Consider the following 27,000-nt stretch of genomic DNA (forward strand, 5'->3'; position numbering starts at 1 on the left):
GCTCCCTGGAAGGCATCCAAATGAAAATAACATCAAGATAAAAATAATGTATCACAAAGAAAACATACATTTAGGCCCTGTTTCTAGCTTTCAAAGACTACAATTAAGACTCTAAATCTGGCACTCGAGAAACAGTGCCCTTTACATCTGCTACTCACTGAAGATTAATTTCACGAAACACATTGTTTACATATGTTTTACTACTTACTACCTTCACCAAGACCTTTCCCATTTTTTAATTTAAATTTTATTAAGAAATATCATACATACAAAAGCACATACACATACAGTTTAAAAAAGAAACCACCCACCCAGCTTCAGCAATCACCACCAGTTCCTCTGAAGGCTCCTCCTCGCCCTTCATGATCTCCCTCCATCCCTCCAATGCACTGAATTGTGTTAATCATTTCCTTGCTCTCCATTTACCATATATTTAACGGCCTGGTTTTGACCTTCACAGAACCGGAACCACAGTGGATGTATTCTTCTGCAACTTGCTTTTTTGACCATTGAGACTCCTCCTTGTTCACATGTGCAGCTGTAGTTCAGTCTGACTTCTGTGTGATTCCTCTATAGGAATACACCACAATATTTATCCAGTGGACTGTTGGACGTTTGAAGTCTTTCCAGTTTGTTTTCGTTTCCTTTTCTTCCTATTACAAACGATGTGGTTATGACATTTTTACATCCATCCCCTGGCACACAGGCATAAGAGTTTCTCTAGGGTATGTATCTGGGGTGGAATAGCCACAAGAAGCTATGGCACAGTTATGCCAAACTGTTCTCGAAAGCTGTTGTTCCTAAACATTTTTAAAGCTGTTGACAACTGATCTATTTGGGATGGCTGAGGGGAAGAAACAGATCAACTATGAAACTCTCAAACTGCATTTTTAAACTAGAAAATTAAAAAATCTAATACAACAATGAAAAATACATTTACTTCTCTTTTACTTGAAATGTACTTTTGAAAACTGCTTGTTTAAACTTAAAATTCCTATCTCCTACGTCTCAAATGTCTCTAAATATACTGAGTGAGAACAGCAAGATTCAGGACGTACACTATACTATCATATACCCTAAAAGATTCATACATAAATGCTTACATCCCTCACCCCCACCTCCCCACAAAAACCACTTGGAAAAACAATTCTTAACACGAGTAGCTCCTGTAGAGGAGGAAGAGAGGGACAGGAGTGGAAGAGAGACAGATCACTGAACACTTCGGTTGTTTTTCTGAACCATATACAAGCATTACAATTGTCACACAGAATTCTTAAAAAGCAGTCACCTGGGGTTCTTTCATAAACTAAAAATCAGTCCAAACTCAAACCTGAAAGCCAACCCTGAATGAAGTCCCATCCCACAGAAAATATACACAATTCTCAAGTATTTTTTTTTGTTTCATGCACATTTAGAATGTTTAAAAACATTCGCACAGCTCATCTACAATGCATTTTTAAAAGCAAAGAATGTACACAAGCTCAAAAAATTTTCACCCTAAATTTTTCAGGTTTAACATCTCTAGAAACTTTTAATCAGGTAGCTGAACTCAACCTACATACGGGCAAAGTGTTCTCAGACCTTAGAAGTAGGGCTGGTTATCCTCTGTGACACTAACTATACTGAAGAACCCAGACAGATCACCTGCAGGTGAGTAATGAATGCTATAAGGAAAGAAGGTACACGTCTCTAGGCTGGCAATATGACCAGCTCAAGAAGGCAAGAAAGGTGTTTTAATTTAAACTGAGAAATTACTGTATTATGATCTGTTTGAAGAAAAAATGTCTGAACAAAAAGGGCGATGATGCAGTGTCTCTACACTGCAGAAGGGAGGATACCACAACAGCAGACTCAATTACCAGGTCCCCTTGAGAGGCACAATGGAAAGTAAGCTACCAGACCAGTACTACAGTTGACCAACTAAAAGTTCATCCAATTTATTTTAATTAATAAACTGTTCTTTATCTTTTAGTGATACATGCAGAAATATTTACAAATTAAGTATGTCTGAGACTTACTTGAAAATGACAGGGGACACACACAAAGAGTAAGAATGGCCACTGAGTGATGGACTTTAATAAAAGTTAACTACACTTTCCTACTTTTGTGTCTTAAATTTTCCAAAATTAAAATACCCTGATTGCTGATTCCAATCTTCTCAAGTAATCTTCTAGTTAATAAAAATTGGCTCCCCTTAAAGGTTTTTCAAAGAGATGCATTAAGCCAACTGACAACTTTTTGGTCTACATGACAGAAATGTGTATTTCTTAGTGTAAATTAGCACATGGCCTCTATATTGGATTCTGTGAATTTGGTTAGTAAGAATAATTTCCTCTTGAGCCTGATCATTTTGGGTGTTGGGTGTGACCCAATTTCTAGATCTCCACAACTAAGGCCAGACCTTAGTCATGGACACCTCAAGGGACCAGGCCTCCCCCTCAAATCCTACATTAACCAATAGTGATCCATACAGATGGGGATGAAGATGATGACTTCATGAACTTGGTTAGTGTACTTCATTAAAGTAAGTTAGCTACTGATTCTACATGAGGCAGAACAGAACAAAGCTGGCACTTTAATACCCTCATGATTTAACACCTTAACGACTAAGTACCTTAATACTTAAGTAAATTTCTTCTATTTTTCATACTTAGTAATAGAATATGAATAGAATAGAATCAACTATCACTTTATGACCCTTATTCCTACAACCACAATCTTGTCAAACTACACAAGGCAGTTCTTTGGGAGGTGGTCAACTGTGTGTTAGACTGTTTCCTATCTTACCTTAATCCTCACATGAATCATCTCTGACAAATTCAGAGATAACCCATCCATCTACCGCTGCATCTCCAGGATTAGCTGGGTAAGCCAGGAATGCTCCGTCCCCATAGCATTAGCTCATACAAAGCCTCCGAAGTGGCAGCTTCATTATTTCCCAAAGCTTGGTGGACGGTAGTTTGGTCAATTCTGTAGCCTATCACTATGCCTATTAGAATGAACACAGTGGCAGCAGCAGTGAGGCAGTGGACCACAAGGCAGAGACCTAGATTCCAGGTGCTAGTTTCTCCGCCAACATGGAGCCGTAAGCCACTGGGTGAGTCACGTAATGCACTAACGCAAGTTTCCCCACCTACAAACTGATGACAATATCTGAAAATTATAAAGCACAGAGAACTGCCACGGTATATGTAGCTGGAGCTGATATTTTTACAGTCACAAGCTGGCTGTAGGTAGAAACGTGCTGCCAAATTTGCTGTACACGATCCCCCCACATCCCCATTACCTTAAGTAATGTAAAATCCTCGTTATAAGGATAAGTAAAGTAAAATCCTTGTTATATGTACCATACACCCCATACACAGAAATAAATACATTTATAATCCAACAAGACCAGGTTAAAAAAATCTTGATACAGGATTTTAAGACCAAAAACTAGTTTAAAGTTCTTGAAATGCTCTTCTACATCATTATTTCATAGCTGGAGGATGATAGTATTTGTCAGGACATTTTGAATTTTCTACTAAAGAAATCTCTCAGGGATGTAAAAATATATTCTAGTTCATTGTATATCTTCGTTATTAAAAGCATAATTCAAATGTATTCATAACTACCCCAAATTGAAGCACCATTATTTAAAACATTTAAATGGTGGAAATTCTATAAAAATTAGTCTTAAACAGAACAAATCAGATAAAACTGTACACCAACATCTCTAGTAACAGCGTATCTCATATTTAAAACAAGGGACTAGTTCAGAGTCAATAACTTTATTAGAAAAAGATTAATACTAAAACTTTTCAATGACAGAGACAAATTTGTAACAGAAAGTCAGAGATACTTTATTTTCACTTCTAAATCCAAAGGCTAGGTATAGCAGAGTTGTAAAAATGGAATCCCACTTAGTCTGATTCACACAAATACTAACGTTTAATCTCGTTTTCAAAGTCCAAGAATGAAAACTTGCAATTAAACACTGAGCAAGCCACATATTTAGGTAATATTTCTTAAAAAGTCTTAAAGAAAAAAATATGATACAGGACCTAAGTTTTCAGTGGCATATATATATGCTATTAATACATGTTCTGAAATCTGGTAGGTCACATCAGTCCTGAATTAATTTTTAATAAAAAAAACAAAAACAACTAACTGAGCTTTATACTTTTTCTATGCCACTATAGTTTTCTTTCACCTCATTTTAATGTCGATCTTCACTTTATGCCGTTTTCAGTTTTCTTCCAAAAATCTTCTAACAGTATTCCTACAAGGCAAAATTTGGGGAAAAATGATAATTAGACAACATGTAAAAGGCAAATTTGTATGACTAAGTGGCCCAGTCATTAACTGCTAATTAATATATGTATATGGAATGTTTGTATTCTTTTAAATTATCAAGGCATCAGTGTGGTCTCTTAAAGCCATATGCCTGTGTATGCCTGCCTATGTGTGAATGGCTCACACAAATTTAACACTATATTGCTGTCCTAGAAAAGGAATGTCATCGACAAATCAACTAATTGGTACTTCCTTTCATTAGGAATATTTAATCCCATGCCACTAGCCCAAAGAATGAACAGTTTACAGGTTTTAAGAACTCTTGTAAAGCCTTTTAATAGTTCTTTAAAAACCCAAATTCATTCTATATGGTTCATCAGTTCTTTGTATTTCAGTTTGAAGGTGGCTGTCCTTGCTATTCACTGCTGCTTTAAATGTATCAGCCAGTGCTTACTCCTATTATACCTATGGCTGACTGCAAATTCTCCTACACAGTAGGAAATATTAAACACATACCTCTTAAAGACTTGAGAATTGCATTGAATGTAACAAGGCGAATAATATGAAGTGTTTATTGTATTTAAAATTCTTTAAAGATATCTAATTCTGGGCACCACTGCATCCCTACACACAGTTGAAAAAGAATTCCATTCTGTTAACATTTCATTGTAAGTTTTCACGCAATACACAAAAAACCCCTCTGTGCTTCTTGTAAAGAACAAAAAAAGATACACAACAGTTAAGCGTAAAGATCACAGGCAACAGCATTCAAACATGGATGTGGGTAGAGAAAGGAGTACCTGGCATGAGTACCTGCTTAGTTTGACTGAATCCTTGATTTTTAATTTGGCTTTTCATGGGCCGCTCACAACACCAACGCTGTGTGAGGTATGGTAGTCAGCTGCAATAATTCATAAACCCTACACTTCCATCAATCCAATGCTACGGGCTCTCGAGTTACAGAACAAACTGCATTAGAATGCAAGGCAATAAAGCAAAAAACTAGAACATCCTTGACAAAGAAATACCAGCAGTTTAATTAAAACAAAGTAGTCCAACATGTGCCTCAGAAATATTTAAGTTCTTAAAGCATATGTCTCTGCCAATGTACCAACACAAGATGGACTTAATACCAAAAAGAAAAAAAAAAACAGTTCAACCTTTTTATTAAAAAAAAAAGAAAAACAAAAAAAAAAAACAAGAAATGACAGCAAAATCCCTAAAAAAAGGATAATTAACTTTTCAATGGCGACTATATTACAAACGTTGGGTTATAATTTCCAAAGAGGCACACTAATGGGGGGCACGAGTCTGCTACAAAATAGCTGAGACAAAACAATGTACCTCAAAATGTTTTGCAGGACTACACTGTCTTTTCCTTCAGAAGATGCTTTTGTATGTCTTCTTACTCGGCTTAGTTCCATCTTCATCTGTGCATACTTACGCTGCACTGTCAAACAGTAACAAAAAGCCCTAATCAAAGTGAGAAACAATACACTTACCTCTGTCTGATCTGAGGTCTTATCAGATCAGTTTTAATTGGACTGAGTGTCACCTTCAGATTTAATGTCTTCACTGGTCCCATTGACCTCATTCTTAGTATCACCTTCCTTTGATTCAGTGTTTGTGTCTTCACTCTGTTTTTCTCGACTACTGGACTTCACACTACTTTTTTTATCATCAGATCCCCTCTTTTCTGCCATAAAAGAAGACATTGATCGTGGATTTTAAAGTAAAATACAATACATACATAACGCTTTGAAAAGTGAAAACAATTGAGAGATGAAAAGACAATCATTTCCCATAGACTGCAAGTAACAGTTTGATGAATCTATCAAAGGGATAAAATTTGTAATTTATAAAGGAGAGAGAGGGCAGGACAGGGAATTAGAGAAAGCAAAAGGTAAAATAGTGGGCAAATTCTCAGACTGGTGAGAGGTACACGTAACACCAAGTCACTGCAGAATCTCAAACTTAAGTAGATTTCATTTGGGGTAAAGAACATCAAAAGGCAATGGGAAAGGTATGAAAGATAGTACAAAGAGCTGTTCACGTGAAGTAAATTAAGTTAAAAAAGTAAAAACAGTAACTGCAAAAGGTGAAAAAAGGTGAACATTTTATAGGCATGTTTCTCCAACTATATATTTTTAAATGCAAAAGATGACTTACACCTATATACATCTGAATACCCAAGAGGGACAAGCCCAACAAAATAAGGTGGATCTTAAATCCCATTCCAAATACTGAATGAACTTCTGTGCTTTGCTAATAAAAGTAACGTATGTGCCATCTCAGAATTGTTTTTCCAAAAGGAGGAATTAAAGTTCAACTCAGCTGCAAATAAAGGATGGAAAAAAAAAAAAAAGTCAACTTTTCCTTCTGTTTTCTTTGGAATGGTGAAACGCCAGACTAGAGGCAAAAAATGGTACCTGGAGCAAGTATTTTCTAGGTTTTTCAGTTCCAAGTATTGCCTAACAGAAGACTTCTACAGAAAATGTTAAAGCAAACTATCAACACAAACCTTCTGGAAAAATTATTCTTCCCCTTAAAACTAAGTTAAGAATAGCTGGTCTAGCAGAGTACTTCATAAGACAGAAAGAGGTTTTAAGAGAAGCAGAACCCTCTAAGATTCTAGACAAAGTGTTAGGACACAACATTAAATAACTGGGAGAGGGATGGTAATGAAAACAAAATATGGTATGGGGGTGGGGGGGCACTCATTCAAAGAACGTAAGAATTGAAGATCTTATGTGAAGGAGAATATTCAGTCCATAACACTTGCAAAATGCACGAAGCAACGTCCAAATAGCTGACTGCAGGACTTGCTTCACGTCTGTCTGTCCACTTATGAGAACTGCGCCAGTACAGTGTGCTCTAACTGACCTTGTGGGAAAGTCCTCCCTTTGTGCCTTATGGGCTTCTCCGGTGCACAGGTAGCTTCAATGAGGAAGAGTCGTCTTGTTGCCCCGTAGAGGACTAGTAGTCAGTCCAATAATCTTATCTTCTGCCCTATATAAATATGGTAGATCTTAATAGTCCTAAGGACATCCACAAAGTGTGGTGGACTTCAGGGCTACGGATTAAAAAAGGAACCTCTCTTGACAAAGAGAGCACCCTAAATTGGTTGGTGGTTAAGAAAGATAGGTTTGTGCAAGAAACCACTTTTCGTTTGTGGAGTCAGATAAAGTGCTTTCGTTACAGCACATGGAGTAGTGAGCTCCCTCTTATTCGTCGCCATTATCAAATGCTTGCTACTGCTCATATCTGACCTCAAAAGTTCAGGCCTTCAGTTATTTATACAGGAGTGCCTAATTGGCCACACGGTATTTTCAAAAGCCAATAAATCATGTCACTTCTCAAAGAGATCCCAACGTTTAAAATACATCTACAGTGGCATATACCCAGTCTTTCAAGATGGACCAGATGCAGAGTTTTCTCTGAATCAAGTCTTCACTCCTTCCTCCACATCTCACCAGGAAAATCCCTGTTTGTCCATAATCTAAACACAATGCAGCTTATTTTACTTAAACAAAAGTTTGATTATATCCCACGATGTCATCATTACAATAAGGATCAGAGTTTAGCAATTCAACTCATCTTTTCTGCTCTCTCTAGAAATTACTCAAAACTGTTTTTAAGTCAGACCAGTGACATTTATTGCTCAACTTTGATCCCAGATAGTTATGAAGGCTAGCTAGCTTTTGTCCGAGAACCAATGCAACTATTTTAAGTGTCACAAATGAGGATACAGCAAAGAGCTTTAGTTCTCAGAGAGAAGTGATTAATTTCATCTCTGACATCCATATCTGGCTCTTGAGAGTTGACCCATCATCCCCAAAATACATTATACAGAAAGTCTTGCAAAAAGGTTGGGTGAAGCTTTCTTAAAACTAATATAGTCAGTTAACTCTTGGTATCAATTGTCTTTTGAATCACAGAAGTAATTTTTGAACTTAAATGGCAAATACTAAAGCTCACAACAGCAAGTTTTAAAAATTACCCTGTGGGCCTCCCTGGTGGCGCAGTGGTTGAGAGTCCGCCTGCCGATGCAGGGGATACGGGTTCGTGCCCCGGTCTGGGAGGATCCCATATGCCGCGGAGCGGCTGGGCCCGTGAGCCATGGCCGCTGGGCCTGCGCATCCGGAGCCTGTGCTCCGCAACGGGAGAGGCCACAACAGTGAGAGGCCCACATACCGCAAAAAGAAAAAAAAAAATAAAAAAATAAAAAAATAAAAATTACCCTGTTTCCTACTTTTTAACATTTGCTCCATGTTGTAGAAAAAGCGAATATATGTAAATATTTTTTTAAAAAGAGAAGGTGCACTTATCTGAGGAAAAATAAAAGACAAAAAAAAAAATCCATTGTTTGTGCTGCTACTTTCCTAACTCAAGTTAAACCCCACAAAAACCATAGACTAGTTTCATAAAAGAAAATGAGTATCACATACACATCTAATATAATAAATTCAAACAGGAGCACACATATTATGTTGGTGATCAAACATGGACACAGACAGGCAGAACAGGATGGAACAAGCAGAGCCAAGAAACTTAGAAACAAGCCCTTCCTCTCATTCCTGAAAACCATGCAAAGCAGAACAGCCCAGTCAATACAACATGACAGACGCACAAAGAATCTGAAGAAAACGCAGAAAGGCGACCCTCATGATTAAAAGAATTATCATTCAATGAAGGCTAAGTTGAAAGATGAGAATATCCTTGTGAAAACATGCCAAAGACAAAACGAAAATGTCCATTAAGAGTGCACAGTGAACCAGCTACTGGAATGCCACGGAAAACCAAAGGAAAAAGTAGAGGGGAAAGAGCATGTTGCTTCAATAAAAAACACAGTAAGACACATGTAAGGCATTCAACTACTGCAAACTTAGAAGTACTGAGTTAAATGAATGCTGTACATGAGCACCAATGCAGTAATGTACATTTACTCTGCAAGACATATTATGGAACACTGCAGCAAGTACCAAAAAAAAAAAAAAAAAAAGTTGCCAATAACCAAGAATTCTACACCTTAATAAGCCTAAAAGGTAATGCAATACTTGGAAGAAACTAAATGATAAGCCTTCAAGTTATCAATTGAAGGATGTGACTTTAACATGTTCTACGAAAACACCAGGCCAACTGTCATTCTCACAAATCAGAGCAGGAGAGGGAAGAATAATGCTTGTCTCCTACTGAATGGTATTCATCGTAAGTGAAAATGAGTATAGCTTGAAGTGGGACTCTGCCTGTGTCTGAAGAAAAGTGAGTCGGTGGGGAGACAAGAAAGTGAAAACACTCTCTTAATAAATTAAGTTCTCATAAAAACTAACCTTTCTCCTTGGATTTTCTATCTTGTTCTCTGTCCCGACTTTTGCTCCTGTGCTTATATGACTTTCGATCTCGGCTCTTTGATCTTCTTCGATCCCGACTACGAGATCTATGCTTTCGTTCTGATCTATCATGGCTTCTGCTTCTTCGTCGATCTCTGCTTCTTAAATAATTTGAAACAAAAGGAAAGCAACTTCAGCTGATATTACAGTGAGAAAAAACCTTGGAGAATTACGTACTGTTGAATAAATAACAAGATTAAAAGCAAAACTTACCCTTAAAGGCAAAAGAATAGAATCTACTATTAAAACATATTTACATTAGAAATCTTAAGAACTGAAAATTGAAAATCCTTCTAACTTCAATTTTTCAAATAGGTAGGCCTACCCAAAATAATTTAAAATTTAAATGTCTTCTCAGAATCAATGAGAAGAGAAGCACTTAAAAGACCATCCAGTACACTGACTTCCTAATAAGACTGCATCAAACCTCCTTAGACTGCCTCAGAAATAGCAATGAAGTTGCCTGGAAGATGGACTCGTTCAGATTCAACTCTCATAATCCATCCTCATGCTTAATAAGACTTAAAAGGGTCAAGTACCAAGGAATATCACTAGTAATTACTACTGTTTATTGCACACTCACTATCTGTCTGGCACTGTTTCATGTGTTCAATATACCTGCTTCGCCTTCTTTCTCTACTTCGTGATCTTTTATGGTCCCGAGACCTGCTGCATCTTCGGTCAGAAGTTCGGCTTGAGTGACGACTCCTTGATCGACTCCTCTTTCTTCTTTCTCTGTCTCGAGCCCTTTCTTTTTCTCTTTCTTCCTCTTCTCTTCGTCTTTTCCTCTCTCTTTCTTCCCTTTCTCTCTCCCTTTCTTTTTCTCTTTCTTCTCGTTCTTGTTTCTCCTTTTTTAAACGCTCATCACGATCAGGTTCTTCAGTTCTTTTTCTTAATTTTTCCTAAGGAAACAGAGTTTGATTTTTTTTTTAGAACTATATAAAGACACTGTCAAACAATGGCTACCTAATGTGAAGCATTTTTAGACCAACTTATGGAATTTGATGCCCTAAAAGTGAAATGGAGAAATCTCAACACCATGTATGTACACAAGATATTATTTGACTAAACCCTCAGGAATATTCTTTCTCCCAAATTCCTGGCAATACAGAGTAAAAAAAAAAATAAAGTGCTTTGCTAATCTAATGAATAGCAAAACATTATAGGGATTATCACTACCTCAAATAACACAGTCAGCAAAAATATCAACGAGAGATTTGTATCTCTATGTGATCAATTTTTAACCACACTAAAATGAAGTACTAGCTATAGCTAAAATACATGTTTATAAGAAACTTACTTTTAATTCTTCTACAGTAGCTTTAATTTTGGCATAGCCCATGTGCTGTTTTCCCATCAAATGGTCATCTACCCGGGACTGGGCATCTCCCACTATCAAAAAGGCTCCACACACTTCACAAACTTCCATTTGTTTTTCTTGGGCAGCAAAACTTTCAATTGTCTGAAATGATAAATCAGTTATTATAAGAATATCTGAGGAAGACAGAACAAACAAATCCCCCCAAAAGTACTTAACATTTAGAATAGATTCTTAATTTTGTCAACTACTTTCCACTTCCTCAAAGCCATAATACTGAGCAGCAACTTTTAGAGAGAGGAAGCATGACAGCAGCAATCAACTTTCCACATCACCCAAAAAGTACTGAGACCCCATCCCTCAACTCCAACAAAGAAAAAGCTACCTATACCACCTCGAAAAAGCTACCTATTTTAGTCTGAATTCATTTCTCGCTTGGTTCAAGAGGTTAAAGATGTGGACTCCATATTAAAAATGTTTTTCAAAATCATTAAGGAATTGAACTCACTGAGTATAATCTGAACATATCCTTTTAATATTTGGGAACCAATGACCAATTATATTCTAGCATCAATATCCAAAACATGTATTTTGTATGTACAAATACATACACTGATACAAAATACATTGTATCAAAGACATATCAAATACATTGATACAAAAACATGTATCAATATCCAAACATTATATTCTCTAACTGAAAGTTAAGAAAGTAGAAGGTATTATTAAGAATATACCAATTCTGTACTAAGGTAAATACAAACTGAGTAATTTGTTCTAACAAAAAATAAATAAAACCCAGGCCCAAATTAATACTTATGATCTAAGGCACAGGTTGACAAGCCAGCGGCTAGAGGTCTGTTTTTGTAAAGTTTTACTGGAACAAAGCCACATCCAATTGTTTATATATTGTTCAAAGCTGCTTCTGTAATATAAGAGCCTTTATATTACAAATCTTGTGACCTGCAAACCTAAAATATTTACTATGTGGCCCTTTAAAATAAAGTTTGCTGACATTAGAAAACTGTTCTCAAATCGGAATAGATCCTAGTAATTCACAGTGAACAGCCTGGGTAAATCAAAATGAGGTTGCTACTCACCGACGTTGTGGACCTAAGCAATTCTCTCTCTTCTTTTAACTGTTCAACTAATTTCATCATTCCCTGGGCTTCTTCTACTTTTCCTTCAGATCCTAATTCTTCAATCTAAGGGAAATTTAAAAAGCAGTCAGGATATCTTTCTAACCACACTATTCAAGTATTTTTCTTTTTACCCCAAGCTTCATTAGCAGTTAGCGGTTGCTTTGGGTCTTTTTGTTTGGTTTTGTTTAGTGAAGCCTGCATTAATTATGAATACTTGACAGAACATAAACAGCAAATTTCTAAGGTGCACAATTTCATAAGGTTTGACTCCCATGAAATCAACACCACCATCTAGATAATAAACATATCCATCACCCCAGAAGGTTTCCTCCTGCCTCTTCTTGTATCTCCTCCCAAAGCAACCACTGATCTACTTTATGTCACTACAGATTAGTTTGCATTTTCTAGAATTTTATTTAAATGGAACCATGCACATTTTTTCCCTTCTGTAGGGCTCTGGCCTCTTTCACTCAACCTAATTATCTTAAGATTCATCCACACTGTTACATGTAGTTATTTCCTTTTTATTACTGAATAGTGTATCACACTGTATAGATCAGGGATCCCCAACCCCTGGACCAATAGCGGTCCGTGGTCTATTAGGAACTTGACCACACAGCAGGAGGTGAGCGGCAGGCAAGCGAGCAAAGCTTCATCTGTATTTACAGCTGCTTCCCTATCGCCGACATTACCACCTGAGCTCCTCCTCCTGTCAGCATTATGGTGAGCTGTATGATTATTTCATTATCTATTACAATGTAACAGTAATAGAAATAAACTGCACGATAAATGTAATGAGCTTGAATCATCCCAAAACCATCCCCCCACCCCCATCTGTGGAAAAACTGTCTTCCATGAAACCGGTCCCTGGTGCCAAAAAGGTTGGGGACTGCTGGTATAGATACATCACATTTTTTTTTATCCATTAACCTACTGACACACACCTGAGTTCTTTCCAGGTTTGTCTGGGGTGTTATTTGCCTATTATGAATAAAGCCACTATAAACACTGGTACACAACTCTGTGTGTAAACATATGCTTTCATCTCCCTAGCAGTGGAATGGCTCGTGGTGCCTCTTGTAACTTTTTAAGAGAGAAACTTTTTTCCAAAGTGGCTGCACCATTTTACATACCCCAACAGTGTAAGATAGTTTGTTTGCCCAGCTCTCCACTAACACTTGATATGGTCAGTCTTTTTAATTTTAGCAATTCTAATAGGTGTTCAAAAAGCATCTCACTGTAGACCTGTATTTCCCTAATGTCTAATGACATGGAGCAACTTTACATGTATTTATTTGCCATCCTTATAACTTCTTTGGTTAAGTGTCTACTCCAAGTATTTTCTGACATTAATGCACACAATTCTCACCTGCTGCAGGAGTACATCGATTTTATCTGTTAGAACCTGAATTTTTTCTTCATTTTTGCCTGTTGGACCAGCTGCCTAATGAAGACAACAGAATGTATTATCAACAACTAAAATACAGAGATAGACATTCAAACTCTCACATACCATACCTAATATTTTATTTAATAACTGAAATGCTGAATCACAAGGATAGTAACTCAATTACCTCAACTTTTGTTAATCAGCTGCATATTTTGTCAGTTATTGATATCTAAGATCAAAACCTTATGATCAGCAAAATCAATATTACATTTACTAATAAAAACTGAAATTTTAAAAGAATACAAAGTAATGAATGAACCTGAACACAAGTTTCAACACTAGGGAAGTCTCTGGGTTTCCAGAGAACAAGGACACTTTACAAAGACTGTAAACTAATTTCATACTCACCCCAGATGACTGCTGGTTTTGAGATAATGCCAAACGAGCATGGCCTCGTCTAATTCTACGTTCTACTTCTGCAAGTAAGCTCTGTAAGTATCGCAGAAAATCTCTCTCATAGCCAACTTTCATAAAGCGAGAACTCTTCTCATACCTAATGAAAATGAAAATAAACAAGCACTGTTTTCCTTCCAAATCATATTCTATCTTAACTAATCTCATGGACTACTACTGCATTTAGACTGAAGGTATAGGGAATTCCCTGGCAGTCCAGTGTTAGGACTCTGTGCTTTCACTGCTGAGGGCCCGGGTTCAACCCCTGGTCAGGGAACTAAGATCCTGCAAGCCGTAAGGAGCCACCAAAAAATAATAATAAAAGAAAAAAAAACAAAAAAAAACAAATGTGATATAGAAAAAAATGCTTAGGCTTATTCTTGGCATACAGTATGTACTCCTACGGTGATACTACATAAAGCTGCATCACTTTCTACCACCCCCAACTAATGAACAGGACCTCTGTCTGACATTCATTTTACACGAATTTCAATTATTTCTTCAATCCTTGTCCCCTTTAAACCAAATAATGATGGGGGGTGGGGGGATGACCCCCCCCAAAAGGTAACTTACTGTTTTCGCAGATTTTCATCATGAATTTTTTCACAAGGCCCTGAAAGAACAAGAAATATGAAGGTATAAATTATTGAAGTTAACTTTTCTCTTGCTAAAACAAAAGTTCTTTTTTAAAAAAGGAAAGAAGATCCATTTAATCACTGAGTAGTCTGTAGACACCTAAATTAAGCCTCTACTGAAGCATGAAGCAACATACCCAAGTAAGCACATGAAAAGTGTTCTCCTTAGTCTTCAAGATGAGTGTAACGCAGAACTACGTAAGAGAAGAAAAGAGAGGGAGTGGGAGGAAAGAGAAAACTGTCCCTTACTGCCACCAAGAAGAAAGCTGGGATGAGGGCAGACCACTGGTCTGAACCACCAGCGACATTTTATTAATTTCGAGTCTCTGTGAATAGTAAAAGACTAGCACCCTAGTCCTACCCCTTACCATCTCCAAAAGGCAACCAATTTTGACCCTTTTAGTTGTATCTTCTGGAATTTACCTCCATATTTCTAAATTTTATGCTTATTTTGCTTTTTCTTGGTTTATCTTAGGCATCAAAAATTTAGGTTAAATAAACATTCAGTGCTTATATTTTGATTATGCAAGTCCTACACTGACTGCTGAGTCAAACAAAAGGTGCATTATAATGACACTTCTGATAAACTTACTAGAATTCTTTCGTTTAGTCTTTTCTATGTCTCTATTTCCAAATTCATCTCAAACACTTTAACTCAGCTATAAGAAACTATCTCAATATCAATCTCCCTCAAGATTCAAAATACCTCAGATAATCAAGCAGCTTTATTTTCTTCCATGAGCTTTCTGTCCTGCTTCAGCCTGGGTTGCTTTTTTTCTAAGCTCATTAATAGAGTTGTCATCCTTAGAAATTCCTTTTCTGGTCTGTACTGAAGCTCACTGGATCTCTTATTTCTCTCCTTCTTGGTTTATGCCCATGAGTTTCCAGAGAAAAGGTGGTAGATAACTTTGTTGAAACCGTGCATGTCTGAAAATGTCCTTTATTTTCCACCCTCACATTTTCCTGTTTGGCTATATAGCTAACCTAAGTAAAAACATTTTTTCATTCAGAATCCTGAGGGTGTTTCTGCAGTGTCTTCAACTTCCAGTGTCATCCTGACAAATCTGAGGCCATCCTGATTGATAATCCTATGTGCCCCACCCTCACCCCTGGTGTTCTGGAATTTCCAAATGGTGTGGATCTTTTTTCATTTGTTGTACCGAGCTCTTGAAGGACTCACTCAATCTAAAGGGTAAAGTCCTTTAGTAATGCAATATTAAAATTTCTTCCCTTCTGTTTTCTCTATCTAGAACTCTTAATTAGCTATTAGAGGACTGGACTGATATAATTTTTTCAAATTTTAATTTTTTATCAACGTTCCACACATTTATTTTATCCTCAAAACTTTCCCGATTTTATTTCAGATTTCTCTAGTTCTAATTTCTAAGAACTCTTCTTAGTTTTTCAAAACTTCCCTTTTTATACAGCATCCTATTCCTCCTGATATGTTCTCTTATTTCTCTGAGGATACTAAATTTGTTATGGCTTAAAATTTTTTTTCTTCTGTTTCCCCCCATTATCCACCATATTCCACTAAATTCTTTTTTTCTGTTGGTTTTGGTTAATCTTTTGTGTTTGAAGGTTTTCTTCAAATGTCTGACTGGTATTCCTTGGCTGGCAAAACACTTCCAAAATCTGACTCGAAGTTGGTATGCTCAGGCAGGGTTTGTCAACTAACGGGCTTTACCATACGAAAATCTGGGCAGCAAGACTTTCTTTTAGGAGATTCCCCAAGGGTCAGTACCTGTAGATCACTTCTCTGGAACTGTTCACTTTCTCTAAAGAATCCTCTTCTCTTCTGCCTGGGGAAAAAACATCTGGCTGTATCCTTCTAGGAACAGGGCAGAGGAGGGGAATGGGAAAACCTCACTATTGAGAATACAGACTCATTTAATCTCTTATAGTCTCATCTTTGTTCATTACTGCCCTGCCCTGTATCTCTACTCCCGGTATCTAGATACATCCAGCCCTAATGTGCTCTTAATGTTTTAGGGCAAGCTGTTAATGTTTCTAGAATGATACTAGTTATGTACCATCCTTGGGAGAAAAAAATGATGAAATTTTTTTTTTTTTGCATTTTGTGGTTCAAATGAACTAGAGTCTCTTTACCCCAATTTCTTCAGAACATAACCCCCTGGGGTCTCCTGGACTGTAAGGGTGGGAGACAGAATCACCAGATGCACAGCTCTGACCACACAGACTAGTGGTTCTCAACAAGGGGCAGTTTTGCCCCCAGGGGCATCTGGCAATGCCTGGAGGCATTACTGGTTGTCACAATTGGGAGATGTTACTGGCATCTACTGGGTACAGGCCAAGGATGCTACTAAACATCCTACAATCCACAGGACAGCCCCTCCCACCCCTGCAAACACAGAATTTTCCAGGTAAAACTGTCAAATGTCAAGGTTGAGAAACCCTGAACTAGTCTAATCTCTGGTTTTCAGCCCCATGATTCAACTCTGCCTTCTATGGTACCTGATGCCTCCAAATCCTGAGCCTGTCCAGGGTTCTGCTGATCAAACTCTTTCTTCTGTTTAATATCCCCTTCTGCAGGCTTTTAGGGTACAGGTTTCTCTGCTATTCTTCCATCCACTTGTCATCTTCCAAAAATGTGCTGACATCTCTAATGTTATCTCGACTCTTCCATTTACACCTTTTTTGTTTTTAAATTTTCATTTTAGTGGAGGGGTTTCAGGAGGGAGTGGAAATAGATATGTATATTCAATTAAGCCACCATGTTTAATTAGACTGACATTTATTAATACATTCAAAAAACTAAGCCAGAAAAGAAATTACTTTATCAACAAACCTTTAAGAGGAAACTTCTTTTCAAAATTATAAAGTATCAGTTTCTCTTTAATCATAAATTCGATAAAAGTTACACAGAACATTTACTTACCAAGATCAGAACGAGTGTTTGTGAACAATTCCGCAGGACAAAAACCACAGAGATAATATTTACAAACCTAGTGAAGAAAAACAAAGGTAATTTAACTTTTTGAAATTGTTCGGTTTTAGAACTATACCAGAAAAGGGTGCCAAATAACTATTTTCTCATTTCGTGATCTTCATCTTTCAACCAAGTAAGTTTAAGAATAATTTCATTTGTTAAGCCATTTAGTTAGGTAAATTAATGACTTTCAGACTCCTGGATTCCAGTACAAGAAATGCAGGACTGACAGTTACCAGCATTTTCTATTTCTATAATTACTTCCTATTTCTATTACAGTATTAGAAATCACTGCCCTACTCCCGAGCAACAAAAAATATTGGATAAAGACATCCAGAAAAAAGATAACTTTTTATTCTTACTTAAAAACACACATTGTTCTTATTGTTCTAACTTTGTTAAAGACCAGAACCAATTTGTGGACTAAGATTTGGACATCACTGCCTAAATTCCAAATAACACTTATTTAAAGCAATCTGGTTCAGTATTTTCACTTAAAGAGATCCTGTAACAACAGGCCCTAAGGTGTAGTGGATATTTTCACACATGCCAGCACTTTACTGAGTGATTTCTATGGCATGAGGAAGAATTATTAACATAAAACCGACTTTTCTCTCTCATTGGTACTTTTGTAACTCCTTCAGATATATTCCAAGACTGCTCTATCCTATGTTTAATCCTATAACACTGCAAACCAAAACCTGTTAAGCAAAATTCCAAAATATCTCCCTTCATATAACACTTCATTGTTATGGGGTAAATTTTCAATGTACAACTATAACATATGATAGAAAAGGTCTGCTAAATTTAAGATTGAATGAGTTTTTTCGAGACACTTAGAACTGGATGTTAAATCTGAAATAGATTGTTTTTTGCTTCAAAGGTCAATTGTTTTATACTTGTCTGAAGCAATGTGGTTCCATAAGCTGTGTCCAGAAGAACTAAGGTCTTATAAAGAAAGGTCTCATAAAGAACAATGAGATTCAAAAATCATGTCTAAACAGATTTAGCTTTATATCAATATTATCCTGTTATATGTAGCCATATGTCATAGTATCTTTGTACCATTTTCTTCTCTTTAGAAGTTCTAACACTCGATTTTAAATTATTAAAAAGGCTCTGTATGACCACAAATAACATGTTGGCGAGGATGTGGAGAAAGGGGAACCCTTGTACACTGTTGGTAGGAATGTAAATTGGTGCAGCCACTGTGGAAAAACCATATGTAAGTTCCTCAAAAAATAAAAATAGAACTACTATATATGATCCAACAATTCCACTCCAGGGTATATATCCAAAGAAAACGAAAACACTAATCCAAAATGATACATGCACCCCAATGTTCACAGCAGCATTATTTACAATAGCCAAGATATGGAAGCATCCTAAGTGTCCATCAACACATGAATGGAGAAAGAAAATGTGGTATATATAAACAATGGAACACTAATCAGCCATGAAAATGAATGAAAATTTGCCATTTGCAACAACAAAGATGGACTTGGAGGGGATTATACTTAGTGAAATAAGCCAGACAGAGAAAGACAAATACTGTATATGCATTTGTGGAATCTTAAAAAAAAAAAAAAAAACGCAAATTAGTGAATATAATAACAACAAAATAAAACAGACTCTGTGATATAGAGAACAAACAAATGGGGAGAGGGAAGAGGGAGGGGCAAAATAGAGGTAGTATATTAAGAGGTACAGACTATGATGTATAAAATAAATAAGCCACAAAGATATACTGTACAGCACAGGGAATATAGCCAATATTTTACAGTAACTGTAAATGGAGTAAAATCTTTAAAAATTGTAAATCACTATGTTGTACACCCAAAATTTATATAATATTGTAAATCAACTATACCTGAATTTTAAGAGGACTCTATACATGCAAATGATTAATGTTTTAAAATGCTATATACTTTTCTAATTATTAAAAAGTCTGATTTGTTAAATTTTGCGTCCACTTTAAGTGTATCAGCAAAATACCAATGCCAACATTCAGTTTAAGAATCTCTTTCAGGGGACTTCCCTGGTGGCACAGTGGTTAAGATTCCGTGCTCCCAATGCAGGGAGCCAGGTTCGATCCCTGGTCAGGGAACTAGATCCCGCATGCATGCTGCAACTAAGAGTTTGCATGCCACAACTAAGGAGCAGGCGAACCACAACTAAGGAGCCCGTGAGCCGCAACTAAGACCCGGCGCAACCAAACAATTAACTAATTAAAAAAAAAAAAAAGGATCTCTTTCATTTGGGGGAAGGACAGAGACAAAGAGGGTATGCTACTTATCTTTCAGACTATTAACCTTGGTTCCAAGGGCCCAAAAATTATTTAACAAATTCCCCACAATTTTAATAGTTATATGAAATAGGTTAATAATAGTTATTACCAGCATTTACCATTATTTATAGCTACAAATTACATGGTTTTAATTATATTATTAAATTATATTATTTAATTTTAAAACTAAACTTGGCATTCAGCCCTCATAAGTATGAAAGTTTACTATTATTACTATCACTATGCATTTTGCTTTCAAGTACATATGAAAATATAAGACTACTATTCATTAAAACAAAAGGAATAAACATCTCTATGGTCCCTCCTGACTCTTAAATATAACCAAATACAAACTTGAGTATTTCTAGGAAGGAAATCTTTTTGGAAGTATTTCCAATAGTACTTATTGAATCTTAGTTTTAATAACATTTATCACCAAAATCAAGCTGACCTGGATCTGAACTGGGATTTACCACATACCGTATGACTTAAATTATCTGTAAAAGTGGGGATGACTACTAACTTCAAGGTTTGTCATAAAATGAGTAATAAATTCTGGTTTTTAAAACTAAAATACCTGATTTTCAGAGCTATTTAAAGTTTTATTCTTAGGACTTCCCTGGTGGCACAGTGGTTAAGAATCTGCCTGCCAATGCAGGGTACATGGGGTTCCATCCCTGGTCCAGAAAGATCCCACATACCGCAGAGCAACTAAGCCCACGCGCCACAACGACTGAGCCTGCGCGCCACAACTACTGAAGCCTGCACGCCTAGAGCCCGTGCTCCGCAACAAGAAGCCACTGCAATGAGAAGCCCGTGCACCACAACGAAGAGTAGCCCCCGCTCGCCACAACTAGAGAAAGCCCACGCACAGCAACATAGACCCAACACAGCCAAAACTAATAAACAAATAAAATAAATAAAGTTTTATTCTAAACTCTAAGCCTTATTTACGTAAATAGTTTTCCAAAATATAGTACATTCTAAGTGGTCAAAATGCTAAGTCTAAACATACTATGTCAGTTTTCCAATAATATACGTGAGTGAACACACTTATATCTAGTAAGTACTGCATGGAATTTTAATTTTAAATGGCATTTAATTTTAAAAAGTAGAAAATGGCACTTCAACAATCATTTAACACTATGTGCTAAAAGCAATGCTTGAAGTATCAATACAAGATCATGTTAAGACTCACTCCTCAAGAAGCTCGGTTTAGTAGTGACAGACACAAAAACTAAAATGTACATGCATCACTAGAACAGACGGGAATTTAGTCAGGAATGTCAAGTGGTGAAGCTTGAACTGGTTAAGTTCAGAAGTGGAATGACAAGACATTCTAGGCATAAGGAAACACGAAAAGACAGACATAGCAGAGTATGAAATAGGCAAGTTGAAATAGGTATGCTTGGAGAGGCAACATACTGCAGAGTTTGAATCGTGGCTGCCCCTTTTCAACTGTGAAAAACTACAGGCTGTAACTCTGCCTCGTGTCCTCAATACAAAAAAAGGAGACAATAAGTATTTCACAGTGGGACTGTACAATTTAAACTCTCCATTTACTGAATTGGGAGAAATGGGCAAATAAGTCTGGTTTTTTAAATACTACCCATTACTTTTTAAAATATGTCTTTAGGTACTATGTAGATCAAATAAGGCATGCCAGCAGGTCTACCTATAATTTAGTCCAATCACTCCATTGGAGATGAGAAACTGAGATCAACCACATGACCTGCCCTGAAGGCATCTAGCTACTTACAAAATAGAGATCAAAACCTATTTTCCTAATTCTTTTGTGTGCTCTTTCCACTCTCCAATTCTCCTTAAGATACTGTTGTAAAGAAAGGGAACATCAACACATTTGTTATTCTACCCAATAAACTCTAGCTACTTAGACTGCTTCTTTTAACCCTTCCCAGGGATTGAGGATGTTTAACTAAAAATATTAATAGTCTTTGACTCAGCAAGTCTTTACTAAATGTCCATCATGGACCTAGCAGTCTGATAACCAAAGGTGGCAAGGGGAAGCAGAATTCTCATAACATAATTGTGATTCTCTTGATAAATTAAGGTAACACTAAAGACCAGAAGAGTTCAATCTCAACAGCATACTTTTCACTACCACTTAAGAGAATGCAGATACAACCAATCTTAGGAATCTGACTAGGAAACTTTAATTCCAAGTTTCCATCACAAGAAACAAAGTCAAACTGTCAAAAATTAAAACAATATCTGAAAATAAAATTCAAGTTCAAAAAAATAAAAATCTGGCATTAGATACTCTGTTGGGAAAAGGAACACTCCAAACATTACTAGAGCTGTGGGACAATTTCGCAGCATCCATCAAAATGACTAAGTAAAATATGCATTTAACTTAGTCATTATCTTTCTAGGAACCTATCCTACAAATGATTCAGCTACATGTACGAGAACGTTCATTGCGGATTGGTTGGTAATGGCGAAAGAATTTGACATACTCTACATATCCACCAGGAAATAGTTAAACTAAGGTAGATTTTTTTTAAATTTTTGGTTGTGTTGGGTCTTCGTTGCTTAACGCGGGCTTTCTCTAGTTGCGGCGAGTGGTGGCTACTCTTAGTTGTGGTGCGCGGGCTTCTCATTGTGGTGGCTTCTCGTTGCAGAGCACGGGCTATAGTCTCGCAGGCTTCAGTAGTTGCAACACGTGGGCTCAGTAGTTGTGGCACACGGGCTCTAGAGCACAGGCTCAGTAGTTGGGGCACACGGGCTTAGTTGCTCCGCGGCATGTGGGATCTTCCCAGACCAGGGCTCGAACCCGTGTCCCCTGCATTGGCAGGCAGATTCTTCCTTGCGCTACCAGGGAAGCGCTAAGGGAGATTTACATATACCAACGAGGAAAGATTCCACAGTATAAGTGAGAGTTGTTAAGTATATATTATAACTTATATAACATTACTATATGACAACTTTCACTTATATATCTGTGTCTGTAAATTACTAGGAAAGATCTGGAAACATACATACAAATTTTTAAGCTTTTCCAGGGGAATGTGGCAATAGGAAGGGGAGACAAGGTCAGACTTTCGCTGTTTATTTCTAATTTTAATCTTTTATAGTAAAGCAAGTTTACTTTTGTAAAAAATCATTTTAACAACTCTAAATCAGAGGGGACATAATAGTAAAATCAATTCCTAACATAGTAATTAGTCATGGTTCACTCTTTTTTATTGCCTACACAATTTCTTGTAAAAATTTTAATCAATTTTCCACAGCAGCTGAGATAGTAAACATCTCTCTCCCACTAAGAAGCCTTCAATTATTTCCCAATGTCAAAAAAAAAAAAGAAAAAAAAAATTATTTCCCAATGTCATTTAGTCCCAACTTTTAACAAGGCTTATAAAAAACATTCAAAACGAGGTTCCTGCTCATCTGTCTACACACCTCCTCCCCCAACAATAAAAACAAGGGCCTCAGCTCTAATACTACTCACAATTTGTGAAGATTTTAGAAAAGAACATTTATTTCAATTCCCTTCATAAATTATTAAGACTTCATTGAAAAGAGGGCACACTTGAATTTGATAAATTATGAACAAAGTCTCATTTTACATATTATTAGAATCAGAGTTAAGTCAACACTTAATTTCACTTTTGGGTTGAGATCTACAATACAAAATCCTCAATTTGAACTACAAAGTTCCTTTTATATATAGAATAATAAAAGCTCCAGACCAAACTTTACAATTCCCTACAATCTCAACTCTTCAGATGATCAGAAGGCTAAAAACGCCTTCTCTATCAAACACTGAAATCTTTGCATGTGAACACTAACCAAAAGGTGCTCACACTAGGCAGTTAAAATCATATGCTTTCCTCATTACCCTGGTTGTTTAGGATTAAGAAAGCACAGCAAACTGCTTAATGCAAAAATACTCATCTCAAGGAAATGTAAAATATTAATCAATGAGGGAGGAGGGTGTGTCAATGAATCCTTGGAACAGTATTAAAGCTGATTTGACTTGAGTTGAAAACTACTTTAGTTGAACACTACTTTCTCTCAGATCCAAAGGTAACAATCTACAATAGTTGGAAAGGCCTGGAAAGTAAAGCACTTTCCCTGATAGTGGTTACATACATACATCTTTACAAATAAGTGAAAGGTCAGTAATTTGCATCACAGAAGCATCCTTCACTTAAAAATGAGTTTCCCCCATGTGCTTCTAGCTCACAATTAAAAACCTAGTATTGGGCTTCCCTAGTGGCACAGTGGTTAAGAATCCTCCTGCCAATGCAGGGAACACGGGTTCGATCCCTGGCCTGGTAAGATCCCACATGCCGCAGAGCAACTAAGCCCGTGCACCACAACTACTGAGCCTGCGAGCCACAACTACTGAGCCCGAGTGACACTACTGAGCCGAAGTGCCACAACTATTGAAGCCTGCGCACGTAGAGCCCATGCTCCGCAACCAGCGAAGCCACGACAATGAGAAGCCCGTGCACTGCAACGAAGGCCCAACACAGCCAAAAATAAAAACAAATAATTTATTAAAACAAACAAAAAACCTAGTATTGACACTAAGGAGGTGGGTCAGGAAGCAGTAGTTCACAAGCTTTAGATGCATAAAGATGCCATTTTAAAAAATGCAGATTTCTAGGGCCTTCATGTAGACCTATCAGAACGGGGGGGGGGGGGTGGCGCCTGAGAAGTACAGATATCTGCATTTAAAACAAATTCCAGAGATCAGTCTTATGCAGACATCTAGGAATTGTTTAACACTAAGGTAAAGCTTCCATTTCATTGTTAAACAAAAGGACCCCACCCAGCTGAAATGGCTTTCTGCATCCAGTGCAAGTGTGGCAAAGAAAAATTTCCAGATAGAACAGGAATGCAAAAATATTTTGGGGAATTCCCTGGTGGTCCAGTGGTTAGGACTCCACGCTTTCGCCGACTAGGGCTTGCGTTTGATCCCTGGTCAGGGACTAAGATCCCACAAGCCTCGAGGCATGGCCAAAAAAATAAAAAAATAAAAAATTGAAATATCAGGTTACAGTGATGGTGAAACCCTTACAGTACATACTGAGGTTGTCCATTCCTCCAGGATTTTAGCACTAACAGCCAACAACATACGCAAATGACCTGGAAGTGATGCCACGAGCTTCCCCAGCTTTGTAAAACTCTATAGTAATTCCTGCTTATTTAGAAGAGGCCATACACGCTGGTCTACACCAACCTTTCCTTGCAGACAAGAATCTGAAACACCAGCAATTGACTTTTTCGAATCCCTGAATCTAGAGTGAAGTGCAATTTGTCATTAAAGGCATAAAATATTTTAACAGCACCAAAAGTTTACATCAGTGAGAAGCACTAAAAGGAAAAAAAAACCCTGAAAGGAAAACAGATTTCTTGAACTAAGATGACATAAAACTTAAGTTGCTTTTCTGACAGCCTCATTACTTATGTTATAAACCCAGCACATGTAATGGAATATGGCAATAAAATACCACCAGGAAAAAAAGTTTCTCCACAACACTTGTTCAAAACCAACAGGCAGAGAGACACAGGCTGCTCCAGTTGGTGAGCAGGCAATCAACAGGAATTTTCTCTCTGTAATTCAAAATAGATAAATGTCCTATTTGCCCATCAAGTGAATCATAATGTTCATTTTTTTCTTTTTGCAAAGCTTAGATTATTGAGTGAAGTGGTAAAAGAAAAAGTTACTTCACTGTGACAAAGAAATGCCTAGAAAAGAAAGAATCAAGGCAAAAAACACAGTTACTCTATGAATTCTACCACAACACTTCATACTACTGTGGAATCAGGCAGCGCCCACAACTTTAGTCAAACGCTTATTTTTTAAGGTACTGAAAGGGCTCGTCTAGCACCAACTTGTTTTCCCGCACTGCAAAAGAGAAATTTTATTCTGACCAAAGCCTATGATTAAAATGAGTAAGCAACTTTAAAAAAAAAAGGGGCATATTTGTTTATTCCTTCATATTTTGATTAGTAACTGCCTTTAAATTATCTTGTTTGATTACAACCTCATGTAAAATTAAATTCTACACCTATTCTTCAGGTAAGACCTAAAATAAACGTTACACACTGCGTTCAAAACCATCAGGGTATCTGCAGAGAGCCACTTTCATAGAACTGTGGAAAGTGAACAAGACCACAAAGATTAGGTTTAGTATCGCCATTTAACTTGCCAAAAGACCTTGGGTGAGCCTCTCAACTCTCATCTGTGAAACTGGGTTTATAATTATTTACCCTTACAGGGTTAAGAGAATCAAATGAGTTTCATGTGAAGAAAATGCCTTGACAATTATCTACATGAATGGCTTACTAGACCGTACTGCTATCAAACAATATTTGTAAATCACGGTAAACCCTACCAAGTTATGACCTCTTTTAAAATTTTATTTCCCCATATAAGCGTCGAAACTGAACCATTACTAAAATAATATACTGTCACGATTTTTACCACTAATGCTGGCCAGAAATTTCAGTCTAAATACGTCGCTCAGCCCAAATAACGGTAGAATCTGCTCTTTCCCGTATTTCACAATGAAGTGAAAACTCCACAGCCTATAGATGTAAAAAAAAAAAAAAAAAAAAAAAAAAAAAAAAAAAAAAATTCTTCCTTTCCCGCCTTTCCCTGCCTGATTAAGGTGCTTTTCAATTCTGCCAAGGGTCTTTTTGACTTCCTTGATACTTAAACAACAACAATAAATCATCCCTTATCCTAGGATCCAGGAAGACTCCTCCCTCCCGGGCTACCCTCCCGACTCCCTCCGGCCACGGGGTCAGACACTTGACCCCGGGGCGGCCCGGACCCCAAACCGCGCCGCGGCCCCGGCGGGCCCCAGTCCACTCCACTCCCCTCCCCCACGGGACCCGGGCACAGGCCCAAGGCCCGCGGGACTTACGCTCTCGTGGTCCCACCGCACGTTGCTGCGCTTCTCATCCGGGGCGAGGTTTCGGTCCCGGCCCATTAACTCATCCAACAATTGCGCGGCCGAAATCATGGTGCTTTCCTCGGGCGACTGCTCCCACCAGCCCTGGCACCCACCAAAGAAAACGCCGGCGACACAGTCGCCAAGCTCTCCGGCCCGCTCCCGGCCTAAAAGCCTCCGCTAAACAGGAGCCGATAAGACAAAATGGCCGCCGCGCGGACGCCTTCCCAA

At 37.4% G+C, this 27,000-nt stretch overlaps 1 protein-coding gene across 5 annotated transcripts; it reads right to left on the minus strand.

Moving 5' to 3' along the window:
• Window positions 1-3,754: 3,754 nt before the first annotated feature.
• On the minus strand, window positions 3,755-26,989 carry LUC7L3 (LUC7 like 3 pre-mRNA splicing factor). 5 transcript variants are annotated; one of them, XM_060081824.1, is made up of 13 exons: window positions 17,503-17,569; window positions 17,079-17,256; window positions 16,348-16,405; window positions 14,542-14,581; window positions 13,924-14,068; window positions 13,495-13,569; window positions 12,084-12,188; window positions 10,966-11,127; window positions 10,284-10,567; window positions 9,606-9,766; window positions 5,831-5,971; window positions 5,620-5,725; window positions 3,755-4,261 (listed from the first exon to the last, which is right to left on the minus strand). In XM_060081824.1, the coding sequence occupies exons 5-13, from the start codon at window positions 14,044-14,046 to the stop codon at window positions 4,228-4,230; spliced, it is 1,191 nt and encodes a 396-aa protein (XP_059937807.1). In that variant the 5' UTR covers window positions 14,047-14,068; window positions 14,542-14,581; window positions 16,348-16,405; window positions 17,079-17,256; window positions 17,503-17,569; the 3' UTR covers window positions 3,755-4,227. The 5 variants fall into 5 exon arrangements, with proteins under 5 accessions (XP_059937807.1, XP_059937805.1, XP_059937806.1 ...); XM_060081822.1 differs by lacking the exons at window positions 16,348-16,405; window positions 17,079-17,256 and adding an exon at window positions 26,743-26,989; XM_060081823.1 differs by lacking the exons at window positions 5,620-5,725; window positions 16,348-16,405; window positions 17,079-17,256 and adding an exon at window positions 26,743-26,988 and having other exon boundaries at window positions 5,778-5,971.
• Between the last annotated feature and the right edge of the window lie 11 nt (window positions 26,990-27,000).

The sequence above is a fragment of the Mesoplodon densirostris genome, chromosome 18, assembly GCF_025265405.1.
Source record: "Mesoplodon densirostris isolate mMesDen1 chromosome 18, mMesDen1 primary haplotype, whole genome shotgun sequence".
NCBI lineage: Eukaryota > Metazoa > Chordata > Mammalia > Artiodactyla > Ziphiidae > Mesoplodon > Mesoplodon densirostris.